Source organism: Melozone crissalis, unplaced genomic scaffold (assembly GCF_028551555.1).
Source record: "Melozone crissalis strain CALT ecotype California unplaced genomic scaffold, PUWL_Pcris_2 ptg000045l_1, whole genome shotgun sequence".
In the NCBI taxonomy this organism is placed as follows: Eukaryota; Metazoa; Chordata; class Aves; order Passeriformes; family Passerellidae; genus Melozone; species Melozone crissalis.
This window is the reverse complement of record NW_026535823.1, coordinates 14,385,023-14,399,615: the sequence shown is the minus strand read 5'-3', so window position 1 is coordinate 14,399,615 and position 14,593 is coordinate 14,385,023. Positions and strand designations below refer to the sequence as shown.

Genomic DNA, 14,593 nt, shown 5'->3' with positions numbered 1-14,593 from the left:
TAAAGATCTTGCTGCATTTGACTGTGTATAATCTCTACTTCTCAAGAGCAATATCAAGCCAAGAATTATTCACAGGTTATATTCTTTATATCCCTTATAGCCTTCCATGCATTATTAAGTCATTAAGATAGGTAGGAAGAAAATTAAAGAAGTTCTTATAAACAGGGGAGTAGTGCATTTTAGAAAGGTTTTTTTTCTTTAAAAATGCTTTCCATTCAACCTAAAACTTTACACTATGCCTAAGATATTTCATTTAAATTAATGGTTTAAGTAAATTAACAGTTGTACTGCAAAGAGACAACAATTAATTTCCTTCTTCATTGCAATGCACAGAGCTGTAAGCACCTCTCTGCTGTAAACAGGGCTATTTCACCTCTTCATGAATTACTCCTTTCTTCTTCCTTAAACTACACAGTAACAACATTCCTTGTTTTCCTCTCTTTTCCTAAGTCATCCTTGTCTAATAAAGAAGGCATGCTACAATTCTGGAAGTTACATTGTAAACCACCCCCTCTCCCCACATAGATTTGGGGAATTTTTGTGTCAAAGCCAACTACGTTGCACCTCGAGGGTTTGAGAGATGAAGGAGAACCACAGCACTATCCTACAATTTTGTAACTATCTAGACACAAAAGAAACCTGAAGTGTCTCCAAAACTTAATTTCCTTTTCTCTGCTTATGGAACAAACCCACTAGCGTGGCTTTCACTGTAAAAAATCATTTGTAGCATTAAGTTACAGCAACTACCTCTCCAAAGGAGATGACAGTTCTCAGCTTTTAAGATGTTATATTTACATTCAACCTTTCAAGCTGCCTGAGGAAAACAGGCTTGCTGTTTTTGTAATGCTTTACATTGTCATTTGGTACCCTTGTAAATTCTGGCCTGTTGTGAATGATGTCAGCTTATTTTCATGACTAAGTCATATTAGAGTTACAAGGAGTTTCTTCCCCTTAGGATGCTGCATGTAAGTTTACATGCATATGCTTTATGCATAATATGTAGTTGTAAGTAAAATATGAAAAAAGCCCTCTAAAAATGCTGCTGGCAGCATAAAATTCACAAAATGAACAACTGAAAAGAATGGGAATGGGCTGACTCTACAAAGAATTATCGTTCAATACATTAAATATGAGACAGTATTGAAAGTGAGACATAAAAAAAAAAAAAATCAGCCAATTTACCACTTATTATTCAGATGAGTGATTGCTCTCACCCACTGGTGGTATACTGACTTTTAGTTCCAGCATACTCAATAGGAACAGAGGACTGAACTCCTGAGGACTGAATTTTTGTAAGCATATTGGATTGAAGACTGGGAACATCTAAAAGGGATGAGTTTGCAGAGCAAACAGAATGCATGAACAAATGAAAGACTCATCAATGTATCTCAAACAAAAATTCCGTCCTGGCTTGATATATAGCTTTTCACCTCTCTCTTCACCTCTGTGCCTGAAGAAATTAAACCAAATTAGTTAAACAAGAACAGTCCTCTTGTTCTAGAACTTGTTTCACCATAGAAAAACTGTTACAGTTTCTATATCTCACTTGAAAAATCTTAATTATATATAGTTTATTACAGTCCCATGTAGCAGGGAAAAAGAGAATCAAATTAAAGAGGTGAACATGTGGCAAAATTCAAGAACTCCCCTGCAAAAAGTTACTGCTGCTGTTTACAGTAAAGTTTAAACTCGATTTTAAACTCACTGCAGAACAATGATTCTAAGATCATGGAACATCAGCATTTATTTCCAGATAAACTGTAGTAGATAAGAAGCTAAAGTTTTTTTTAAACAAGGAGTCTGAAAGCATCAAGTATTCTGAAGAGCTGCTTTAGTCAAGCAGATTATACCACCTTAGGAAGAAGTCACTGAGTTAGAGAATACAGAATCACATTCCCTCAACTAACTTCAATGTTCTGTTTATAGAGATTACATTTCAGTCACACATGCAATTTAATTCCACAATGGAATAATGAGATTTTATTTCCTACTGTCATCTATCCTCAGAAATAGCAATTCATACTCCCAAGCTACAGAGATGTGGCTTCTGAACTGTGAGTGGCGCCACAACCGAGCTGCTAACAAGAGGGTAGGTCCTCCACTTCTGCAGGAAGAAAAGAACACAGCCCATGAATGACCTTTGGCAGGATATCCTAGGTACATGCAATGAATGTTATTATCTGTTTTCAGACAGACTCACCACACCCAAAACCACTAGCAGGTCTAACACCAGAACTTTCTTTATATGAAACAATTTATCAGTGCTAAGGAAACAGAAGAGCGATGTGCAATACTCTGAAGTTAATTTTACACAAAGCCAATTTTATTTCCACATAGTAAAAAAAATAAAAATCCTAAGTGTCCGAACTAGTTGAGAGAGGCTGACAGACTCCCTTAATCATAGGCAAAATCTATTAAAAACAGTGTACTATTTTTTATAATTAGTAGGCTATCAAATCCTTGGAAATCCAGTATTTTAAATTGGTTTTAAATTTATAGTAGTAGATATGATTATTTTTTCCCTAGAATAGATGAAGCTGTTTCTGATTTCATAACTGAAGCTTCTCTAGTCTCTCTTCTCTACATTTTGTAAAGAAACACTTTCAAGTTGCATTAGTTTATCTGTATATCCTCTTTATACAGACTTTTTTACACAGAAAAAGAGCACAAAATAAGCCCAAGGCAGAGAAGTTGTTGAGGAATGAAAGCTTCAATATGAGACCACCAGAAATATCTTCCTTATAATACTTTCCACATTTGGTGTTAGAAAAGGAGTAGGTTTCAAGTCAAGAGCACTAATTGCTCAAATAAGCCCTATCTTTAATGATATTCTACCTTCTGTTTACTAAGATATATACAAAGGCTTCTTAAAAGCTGTTACTGCACAAAGAAGACGACACATAATTAACTTATAGACTTTGCTATGGATAATTTGAAATAAAATCTAAAGGGTAAGAAGGTCCATAAAAGAAGTTATCAGAAAAGATGTAAAGTTCAGGCACAATTTATGTTCATGAAGCTTCCATGTAACAGATGCTTAGAAGAGATGGGAAAAAAGCAGCTGAAATGATAGGTAACAGACAAAGGTGCTGTTCAGAAGCATTAGAGGAAGCTGGAGAATTATGCTGAGTTAAGATTTTTTTTTGCAACAGTTTTGCTCACAGAAGCAAGGAAGAAAAGCATCAGTGAGCTGCCTGAAAGTGCTGTTGTGACTGTGACTTACAGGAATGGCCTCTGGCATGGTGCTGGAGGGGCTGTAAGGCCCATAAAGGTAGGCTGGTGCATACTCATCTGTCACGGCGCTGTGCAAACTGCTTGTGCTGCTCAGATTGTTGCCACTACTGCTGCTGCTGTTGTATAAGTTGTTGTTCAGTTCATGGTTTTTTCTGTGTGGCAGCTGCAAGCTGCCATTCAGGTGACTGGAGATATGGCTTACAGTAAAACCTGTCCTAGAGGACGATGATGTTTCATTGCTCTCATCAGCATCTGAAGCAGCATACAGGTTCCCTAGAGAACTGGCTAGTCTGGAGTTTATGGAAACGCTGAATGGAAAACACAGGCAGGGGAAAATATTCACAAGGTATGTAGAGATAAATACAAAAATGTAACAGACAATTCAGAAGACATTAGGTGAATAACACACACCATTCTGAAATAATCTGTGTTTGCACACAGATTCATTTCTAGCTCCTAAGTAACAAAAAGCAGAATTCTTTGTAAGGACTTTCCGAGTTTTGCTTATTCAAGCACTACACCATGGCCAGCTTTCCCCTCTGTCAAACCACACATGCATGCAGGAGATGGTGTTAAAAGGTTTAGGCAGTGTCTGATTTACACTGAAGTAGTTTGTGTACATGGAACAGTTTAAGAACTCCTGCTCTGTTTCTTGCTATCAGTTTTGTGATACAAGCCTTCAAGTAACCAAGTTACTAAAATTTGAGACTAGAAATAGGGAGCCCTGAAATATCTCAAGCTGGTTACTCTGTTCAGGCAAATATTTGTGCACATATTTATTAAAAATGCATCAATTATTCTGAGTGTCATTTAATATATATATAATAACTTAGGACAACAGTTATAATGGAGCTAAATAGTAATAAATCAAGGGTTCATAACAAAATTAATTACCACTCCATATGCTGAGAGTAATAGTATATAGACTGGTGGGAATATCTACAAAACATCTGTAAACTGAGATAAGTGAAAGAAACCTTGACAACACATTTGAACAAGACAGTACTGTTTCTGATGGCACAATCTGTATAAAACTCAGATCACTAGGACTGATTTTGGTTTTTGCTTGTTTTTTTAAATCTGTAGGCAACTGAAATTTGGCTAGTGGAACAGCAAATCACTGTAAGTAAATTTAAGTCTTATAGCCAAGAAGAGCAAGCACTTCATGGGCTGCAGGTGTGCTGACAACCACTGTAGGATACTGCAAGCATTTGTACCAAAATGAGAAGAAGAAAAAAAAACCTTTTAAGGGTAGCGCCTGAGGACGCGGCAATTCTGCTTATTCTTTCTGCAGATGGTGAACTGAGTGCCATCACTCTGGAGGCCTTGGATCTTTCTGTGCCACCTGAAGTACTCAGTCTAAAAGGAGTGCAGAGTTCCATGAGAAGCTAGATTTTATAATTAAAATATACATCTCCAACACATGTAATCTATCAGTACACAGATTGGTATTTTAAAAAATGTGATTTCTCAAGTCTCAGAACTCAACAGCAAAAACTCAAGTTTGCCTGCTTAAACATATTTTTTTAAAAAACTTTTCAGATATCCACTCCAAGTATTTCCCCTGCTGCACCTTATTAAAAAGTTACAAGCTACTTTTCACTTTGATAATTTATGAAGGCCAAGTGTCCATTTTTTATAGGTTTATTGTAAGTTTTATAATAAATTTTAGAACTCTAAATGTAAACTTCATTAAGAGTACTTTTGGAGCTTATAGAGCAAGTATGAGTAGAAAAACCCAAAACTGTAGCATCATTTCCAAATGAAAATTTCCACAAAGTTGCACAGAACATGCAGCTCTTTCTAGGGTGGGATTCTTAATGACAAACTCCTTCATGTGTTGATAATGACCGGTATGTATGTTACACTGGACTACTCTAATTGTTACTATTACAGCTGTCCACATTAATTAATTAATTAAAAAAATAATTTTCTCTAGGCCTAGATCAGGGGATACAACAATCAGACCTTAAAGGATGAAAAAACTTGGGTACAGATCTCCAACTGCAAGCACAGAAGGAAAATGACATTGAGCAGCTTTAATTACACACCAAGAAATGCTAGCCATCTGGAAAATTTCCAGTGCCAGCCATCTGGAAAAATCCAACTCAAAAATTCAGGTCACAAAACTGAAAATAATGTGCTCTTTTCAGTATTAATGCTTGATAATGACAGAAATTTTATCTTACATATTGTATTTTAGATTCACTGGGGTAAAGCATGCAGTTTGCAGGTGTTTAAAAAGGTTTGTTACCTGCCTATGCTCAGAAGTTTGAAATAGTGATCACATCAATTGATTAGCAATGATCCAAAACACTGAAAATTAAGACCTAGTCAAGTGATATAAGTTTAGAACTAGAATTTTAAAGTCAGTACCTGAAGGGTTGTGATATTGACCAGGTGTTCAGTTTCATGTCTTGCAGCCTAAAAAAAAAAAGCAGCAATCTTTATCTGAGGATAAAAAACCTTTCCCCTCTGCCAAATCATATCTGTGTGTCTCAGGTCGGCTTAAAATATAAAAATGAGACTTAGACTTATTGACAATCAGTGTTTTAATTTACAGTAAAAGAACAAAAAGTTACTCCAGGTTTAATTTCAAAGTTCGCATTTTTATTGATTCTGAAAAATTCTGAATTTCTATAAGGAGTACAGAAAAGTAATTAAAGAAAGATTACCACGTTTGATTAAGAATATTTTGTTCAAGTCATAAGTTCTAAAATACTAGATATAAATTTTAAAGTTTTCAAGTATTTTTTACATTATCTTTTACTGCTACACAGTAAGAAGGCATCCCTAAACAGGAAGTCAGAGGGCAAAAAAGGAGAGAAGAAAAAAATTAACAAACCAAATCTGCAGCTAATAGATTCATACCTGGAGAAGTTTCCATCACAGAAGGTGGTACAGGTAGTACCACTACCTTAAACAAGATCGTGTACTTGCCACAGGGATCTGATAGCATGGACAGAATTTAAACCTGCAGATTACCTCAGACTGGTATAGTTACCTGAGAGCTCCAGTTGTAGCAGAAGAAGGGTGTCTACGACTTTTTAAGGCATTCAGCTTATCTCCCTGTGTCATGCCATTCTGAGCATCCACATCCTTGTCTTCAGAATCATTCTGGGAAACAAAAGCATGCAAGCAAGGGAATCTATCAAATCCTAGGAGCAGCATAGTTTGAAAGCACTGAGTGTCTCCCTTCACAAAGATCAGAACCCAGAAGGCTGCTCTAGTGTCTCCTGCACACATGGCACTACCCTTTGCATAGTGCTGGTACATGAAATGTGCCTCTGTACAAACACACTCACATTTCTGCACAACCTGACCTCAAAGTTCACGATGCTCAAGCCTAATGCCAGAGTTTATTTACTTCAAGAAGTCTGTTGGACATTTATACACACCTGCATTATTATTAGGTAAAACTTGGAATAAGCAGATTTTTGGTTTCCAGGAGCAAATCTGACTTTTTGTTTTCCTTCATGCTCAAGAAAACAACTGAAAATCCTGAGACAATAACTTGAAATAATGCAAACTTTTGGAAGCTTGAAAAATTACCTGTAACAGTTTTAAATATTACTTGATCTTTTTTATTAAGTGGAGATTTGTTCTAATTATGTCCTAAAAATATTTAGAAGTTACCTATAGCTAGTTACTAAAAGCTCAGCTTCTGTCTGTTTGAAATTTTTCCTAAGGACACTTACCTCCTTGAATTGATCCAAGTCTGGTGCTTTGTTCAGGTTGTCAGTGATGGAAATGTCATTTAAGCCAGAAAGAACTCTGTTAATGTTTCCATCGACGACTCCTCCTTGCTGTTTCTGCTTTGATCGGATGAGCTCTCCCTCCCTCCATAACATTTCTTGCTTCCTTCAGGACACAAAACCCAAGCCATTCACATCAGCACATTTGCAAACATAGAAAAAAACCATATGAAAACACGCCACACTTGCAGACTGCCAACATTTGAATCTTCCACACATCATCATCTGGAAACAAATCTACATGTCTAGCACAAAAATTTTAAAACCTCAAAACTTAAAAGCAAAAAAACCCCTTCCAGAATCACCATATTAGTCTGTAGTCATAACAGTACTAAAACTTCATTTTCTCAAATCTTTCTGGGGAAAGGGGTTAACTAAACAGGAATTTGCAATCATATTCTAAAGCTCTTAAAACACAACTTAAAAAATAACATAAACCAGTGTTTTTATATACATCATGTGTGGCATAACTGATGATACAGAACTTTGCAACTTATTAGTGGGAGTTTTCTGGATACAGATATTGTGCAGTGAAACTACAGCTGACCTGAACACTGCAAGTGCATGTAGTCATGTAAAGTTCACCAGGACTCTATATAAATTTTTAGAAACTGAAAGAATATATACTTCACACAGGTGATAAAAATAATAACAATTTCTTTGCTACAATGTGCATGGGAAGAGCAGATTTTTGATGAGGCTGCATTATTCCTCAATAAGGAAGTTTACTGGGTAGGTACCAGTCCTGCTAGTTCCATCCAAGAACTGAGACCCTATCACATACTATTGAAACAACATTAAATTCCTACACTGAACAAAGGAGAAAATAGTGAGGAAGTACATCAGAATACACTTCCATTGGAAATCTTTGTTTGGAAACAAAATATTATGGCAAACCTTCAGAGCTAATCGTTCTGAGCCAACTGCCTAAACTTGCTCAATAATAAATGCAAAAGGTAAGCACTTCAGATGGTATATAATGTATTTAAAGACTATTCTTTCAATGACAATATTTAATAAATCCTATTTGTTGATTTCATCTTTTGTCCACATCTGTCCACTTCCAACACATGTGACTAACTCCTAAATTCCCCAGAACAGAAACATTCAGTCTTGAGGCCCTGTGTCCCTCTAAAGGGACAAAATGCAAAGAACTCCACAGAAGCTGACTGTTTCTGAGTAACTCAGATTTCAATCCCCTATTAATTAACCTTAAATCTTTTGAACAGGCAATAACTTACAAGTGTCAGTAGACAAATTAGATTCTATAAACAGTGCAAGATGGACAGGGATGGAGAGGAGCAAAGAAGGTACATATATATGTATATGTATTTATATTTATACATACTCTTCCAAGAAGTTTTGCTGGGGTCCTATAATAGAGCCTGGGCGACATATTCTTATCCAAGCAATGGCTTCACCATGTCTGAACTTGTAGTGCTTCATGATGTAACAGGCAATCAGTGTTCCTGTTCTCCCCAGGCCAGCTGCAGAAACACAAGAATCAACAGCCACATATGAAGGGATGAGCATTCCAGAATGATCAAATAAAAGTATGAGACGTAAGAAAACTTCCATGCAATGTTATTCACTGTATCAGTATCTGAAAAAATAATTTCTGAGTCAGTGTCCCATTGATCACATAATTCAATTTCAATGCTCTGTGTATACGGAGACAAATCTTTCATACTTTGGAAAAGTTAAGGTTTAAAAGAACACTTATAACAGCAATCACTCGTGGCACTTGAAAAATTCTACTCCAAACTTTGTTTAAAAAAGGCCAATATTCTTTAAAAAGCTGTGATCAAGCTGGATACCAACTTCATATTTATGATACCAGTAAAAAACCATAATCAAAGCACCTCTGAGAGGCCAGGACAAGTACCTAAAACTCACGGTGCAAATATGTCACATCTCAACAGAGAGCAACTCAGTGGGTTTTTCTTTTTGCATCAGTTTTGTTGTGAAACCAGCACATAAAACTGTTCACTGCTATCTGTATAAACAGCAATGACTGTTGACCAGTGTATAATTTCAGATATCAATAGCTTAAAAAAATTTTACCCATTGCCCAAAAAATCCCAAACTAATCCTGTTTTTAAGGGGACAACAGAGAGACAGAGAAATTAGCTTTTACTATCAGTAAAATCTCAAACTAGAGAGTGAGAATTAATCTCTTTCTAGCTCTGTGTCTCAAGCACTAGTAAAGTGTTTCTCCATCTAAACCTTATTTCCCACAAATACAGGATTTGCAATTTACAGTCTCACAATAGCCTGCTATTGTTTATGCACCAACAACAGTCCAAATGACAACTCCTCAAGCAGCCAAACATCTCTGCTGACAACTCCATACACAACTACAAGCTCTTTACATTTAACCACTAATTCTGATGTTTTTGAAAGTGAACATGATTTAGGTAGGATGAAGGGTAGATGTTCACACCTAGTGAGAGTCCATAATTGTAGCTTGGAAGTGAAGCTCTGAAGACTCATTTAAAAGGCAAAGTATTGGTTTAATTTCTTTCCTCCAACATTCTGCTAATGTAGAAACTTCCCATTACAATCCTTTTCAATTAGCTGTTCTCTCTCATCTGAGACAAGCAGTTTCTAGAGTAATAGCTGTGCTCAGAACATCTCTGCAATATAACTCTGCCTGAGTTAGGCCTGAGTTAACTGTTGATTTAACACCAGTGGATTATTTAGGGTGGTATAAAAACAAAAAGAACAAGATTGTTGATTTGCTTACTAAATGGTCAGACAAAAGACCAAAAATACTTCAGTGCAGAAAGCACATCTCTAACTTACTGCCAAGTATGTTATATTCCTTTAGCAGCTAAGGCTGGACAATAACTTACTAACAACCTCCTGCTTATCAATGGTTTATACTCTTATTTAGCCAATTAGGGGATTCCCAGCTTATCAATGCCACAACTTCTGGGTTCTAGCAACAGTAACAACTTGTTGGAAAATAAACCTGTTTATTTTTGATATGCATATTTATTGTTCATGGGAAAATTATGAATAGTACTATTCTTGCTTCTGATCAGGCAAGACATTTGTCTCCACAATGTCCTTACACAACTCTAAACATAAATCAAGCTGAACCCTTAAAAGCCTTTGTTAATCTCTCTTGACTAAGCATGTTTTGTGCATTTTCTGGCTGGTTTGCTGAATTAGGCTCGTTTGAAATGCTGGCATCACAATAACTCATATCAACTTGAAATGTGGAATTCATACACCACAGAAAAATGCAGAACAGTCAAAAAGCACAAAGAAAACCTTTTAGTGTCTTGCATTTCCTAGCCAATTATCATAATGCTGTGAAAGCATAATGCAAAAAAAGAAACCTGCATCAACTAAATCTCAAGTTTTCAAGTCATATTAAAAAAAACCCCACAGAACAATGAACAACAGATTGTCAGTTCCTGCAAACAACAGGGTAGGATGTAAGGACTACATATACACAGGAAAAATATTTGGCACCATAAAGCATTATTACTCTCACAATCTGAAAGTGTTCTTAAATGCTGTATTTCTGGGATACACTCTATGGATTTATACTTATTTTAACTTCAGTCAGAAATGAACAGGTGCACATACCTTTACAATGAACAGCAATGGCACCATCAGCATTTTCACAGATGTTCAGGAACCTCTGGACTATACTGTCACTTGGTGTGCTGCCATCAATGAAGAACAGATCATAATGCTCAAAACCAGCATCAGTAAAGCGTTTTGCCTCATAGATCTTTTTGTTTAGTCTTATGACTGTTGTGATGTTATGCCTCTTGAAATAAGGAAAGTAGGCTTCAGGTGCATGAAGAGGATAACCTATTAAAAAAAAAAAAAAAATCAAGCCACAGTAATTTAATGTCCAGGGTTCATGAAGTTCAAAATCCCACTAAACAAAACAGCCCCTGAAAACTTCTTGAATAATAAACACACTAATACTAAAAATGCTTTAATATTTTATTCAGAATAGACATGTTAGGTGATAAAAAATTGTCCAAAAATGCTCATTAAGACCACTTTTATTATAGAAAAGTGTTAAGAGGCAAAAAGTCAAAACAAAATCTATGTGAAACACTGTATTGTCTCACATTAAGCCCTCATTCTTCTCTGCAAGGGGATTTATACATAAATCTGGGGACATGTATGAATTCAGCATTTCAGAACAGCTGTTTATCTAGAGTCAAGCTGCAGATCAAAGAATAAAAGCATGCTTGAAGAGGAAACACTTTTTTTATGGAAAATAGATTGCTCATTTATATTATGGACAAGAGAAACAGTCAAAGGATAAACTGCAGTACCAACAATATTCCTGTCCTACTGGGAAGTAAGAAAGCTTTATTGCCTTGATTTTCAGTTAAGAGACAAAAGGATCCTCTGGATGAAGATGGGGGGACAGGGAGGGAGGTCTATGACCAACCACAAAACAGCTGCTCAGGACAGGTCATAAAAGCATTAGTAAGTGCAATTTAAATCACAAGATAATTAGAAAAATATAGCTTTGTAATATGTACTTGCAATCACCTGGGAGAGGATTATTTCTAGTTTCATAACTGGATTTTAAGTGTGTTAATTTAAGAATTTTCAGTTATATATGTTAAAAATAAAACACAGGTTTTCCAAATTCCATGGAACAATTTAGGTAAATTTAGAAAAGAATTCTGCAAGAAAGGGCTGCAACAATGATGAGGGAAGAAACCCAAACCAACCAAAATATTTTCTTTCTGGATTTTGTTTAAATTTTCAGAGGTTGCTTTTTAACTGACAGGATTTCAGTCACAAAAGAAACATGAGGGAGCAGAAGAAGGCGATGGGGAGGGCAGGTAAGTATTCAGAAAATATTCTCATATAAACAACAGGACATGGCACAAATAATATAGTCAAATTCAGAAAAAACCTGATGATTTTCCAAGTGACTGATTTTCCTTTTAGCTGGACCAAATCTCTACTTTTCCTGTCAGTCAAGTTTTTCTTTTGTTTTTATTCCACTAGAATCACATTCCCCAGGTTCTTCACATTACCCCAAGTATCTTCAGTAGGAAAGGCAAGCTTCTTTTAACAGTCTTTCCTGGTCTGTGTCATAAAACCCTTAACACAGCCTTCTGTGTTTAATGCAACTCACCTTTGGCTCTGCACACTTACTGTATCAGGCGTCAGGTTCCAGGAGGACAGTAAGTGACCTGAGTCTCTCAGGCACTTTGTCACAGGATGCAAAGTTACTGACTGTTAGAACAATTGAAATTCTTCTGGCAAAGAAGAATTCCAAAACTTTTTGAATTAAATTCTATGAGCATATATACAATGCTCACTGGATGATTATTTCTGAAGATTAAAACTGATCTATAATCCTATATTACCTTCTGTTCTTTTGCTATGATGGTTTTACATGCTGGAAAAATAAGATCAGAGCACAGCATTAAACATACACCATACCATTTTCAAGTTTGCTTTTCGGGTGTGGTCCACTAAAAGCCAAAAATTTTCCTGGAATAATCCAGTTGAAGTCACCATTTTCCACTCGCTACAAAAATTTCAGAAGAGAAAAACATTTTAATATCTGTATATACAAGGTAAAAAAAAATTACTCAAGATTTTATTTTACTCTTTACTGTGTTCTTGTGGCATTAAAATGAAACACTTCAAATGTAATTAGCTAGCTTAACTATATGGGACAAATTAAACTGCTCCTCAGATCTTAATAAAATGGAATGTAAACAAAACTTGCTTAAGTTTCCCAATAAAAGGAGAAAGATCCTTTATGTAAGATATTTCCCCTTGAGAGGGTTCAGTGTTTCAGGACACCTATTAATAATACTGACAAACACCACCATTCTTCTATGTTTTAATCAAAAATTATGGAAACGTGTTTCCTTGTGAGGCATTAGATAAAAAACCACTTCACAGAAAACAAATTAAAAACCAATTAGCCTTCAAGACAATTACCCTTTCCCTGTAGAAACTGAAATTTACATATTGGCATAAGCTCTGATGAGCCAGTAATCACAGAAGAAAAGTGTAAATTAAATAAAGACAGTAGATTTTAATAAACTTTCAAACTATGACATTTTGAATTTCTTGCTCACTTTTAAATGAAAACCTAAAAAGGCTCTTCAAATTCTGTCACTGCTGAAAATGAAAGCTTCTTTGGAAATACGTAACATCAACTGCAGCTCCAAACTGCCTTCTTTTCTTCCTTTAATTGAAGACTGCTCATTCCTTGCTTGGCAATGCAGTTATTCTCAGCATGACTTTTAAGGACATGGCACTCAGTTCAGCTGCATTATTAAGCTTGTGGTTTTAGCTCTCAGCTCATCAGAACATCCTAATGAGTGAAAGGTTCTGATAATGGACATCACTGTAATCAATTCAGCAACTGTTTGCTTAGCTGAGCCCATTAGGCTTGCTCCCAATGTCCCTAACAATGGAAACTCCTGGAAATTACCCAGGTTGCATAAGGACCAGGGAACCAACCTCGGTGCCAAGGCAGGACCCCTGCCCCCCACTGGTATCACAGACTGACACCTCAGCACTGCAGCACCCCTACTTCCTTTAGGGAAGAAGTCCTGTTCAGTAAGCTAAAAATATTTTTGTACTTGTATCACCAGTTTTATTTGTGGATTAAGTTCCTTATAGTTACAGGAGTCATGGCAAATAATTTCAATTGTTATAAATATGAACTACAGATATCTCTGTAAATGTGTGTATGTATATGCTTGACAGTACATGCAAACACCATTATTACTAAAAAACCCAATCAGTATTTACTTCCAGTCCAACAAAAGGGGAATTAGCTGCCTTGATAAGATAGTAAGATGGAAGAACTATAAACAAGAAACAATTTCCTTTTAGCCTGCTCCATTTAAGTTGTATGCAACTTTTGTCTACAAAACCACATATTTGAAGACCTAACATAGCAAAAATCTGGAACATTTAATGTTTTTGAAATATAGCACAGGACATAAGTAAACATAAAGCTGACCATGATGTGTGAAAAAAAAGAAGACATAGCAAAAAATGGACAAAAAATTAAAGATGTTTCCAAATTCTTGCTTCTTAAACCCAGCAAACAGCAACTATAAACATCACTCACATGTATGTACTTTGCACATGCTAAAGTAATGCTAAGCCTTAAACAGGATAATGGGATAGCTTTGGTCAATTATTTTATGACTCTTTTTCAAGCAGACTAATACCTACTATACATAGAGAATTCCAAACTACCTTTTGTCTTTAGAACAAGTTTTTCTTTTTGTACATGGAGTAAGCAAAAAGAAGCAATTTTAAATTTTAGATTATGTTCTTTATTTTGGTAATTCTGCAAGGGCTATACCAATTTTTGAACCTAATCATTATGGAACATTGCAGGATACAGAAATCCTTCTACAAATGCTTTCAAGTTTAGTGAAATAGGCAGATCTGTGTTACAGACTGCCTACTGCAGACATCTACAGCATGGCATATTTTAAAGCTTCTCTAAAGCAATGTAGCTTGAGATAACGTTTTACTACCAGCAGATAAAGGTGTGCATGTTACAAAGTCCTAGAAGCATCTAGAGCCAACCAGAGTACCTATATCTAGGTTGTAGCAAAGTTGGC

At 35.8% G+C, this 14,593-nt stretch overlaps 1 protein-coding gene across 4 annotated transcripts in view; it reads right to left on the bottom strand.

Moving 5' to 3' along the window:
- CDC14A (cell division cycle 14A) overlaps positions 1–14,593 on the bottom strand; it is a 48,915-nt gene that overhangs the window by 6,931 nt on the left and 27,391 nt on the right. For 2 of the 4 annotated variants that reach the window (XM_054285919.1, XM_054285916.1), the window contains 8 exons: positions 12,432–12,519; positions 10,590–10,820; positions 8,338–8,476; positions 6,933–7,095; positions 6,239–6,351; positions 5,611–5,658; positions 4,477–4,593; positions 3,224–3,542 (listed from right to left, as the gene is read on the bottom strand). In XM_054285919.1, coding sequence (XP_054141894.1) covers positions 3,224–3,542; positions 4,477–4,593; positions 5,611–5,658; positions 6,239–6,351; positions 6,933–7,095; positions 8,338–8,476; positions 10,590–10,820; positions 12,432–12,519 — 1,218 coding nt within the window. The remainder of the gene's footprint in view (positions 1–3,223; positions 3,543–4,476; positions 4,594–5,610; positions 5,659–6,238; positions 6,352–6,932; positions 7,096–8,337; positions 8,477–10,589; positions 10,821–12,431; positions 12,520–14,593) is intronic. The other 2 variants (XM_054285917.1, XM_054285918.1) reach the window with 2 other exon arrangements.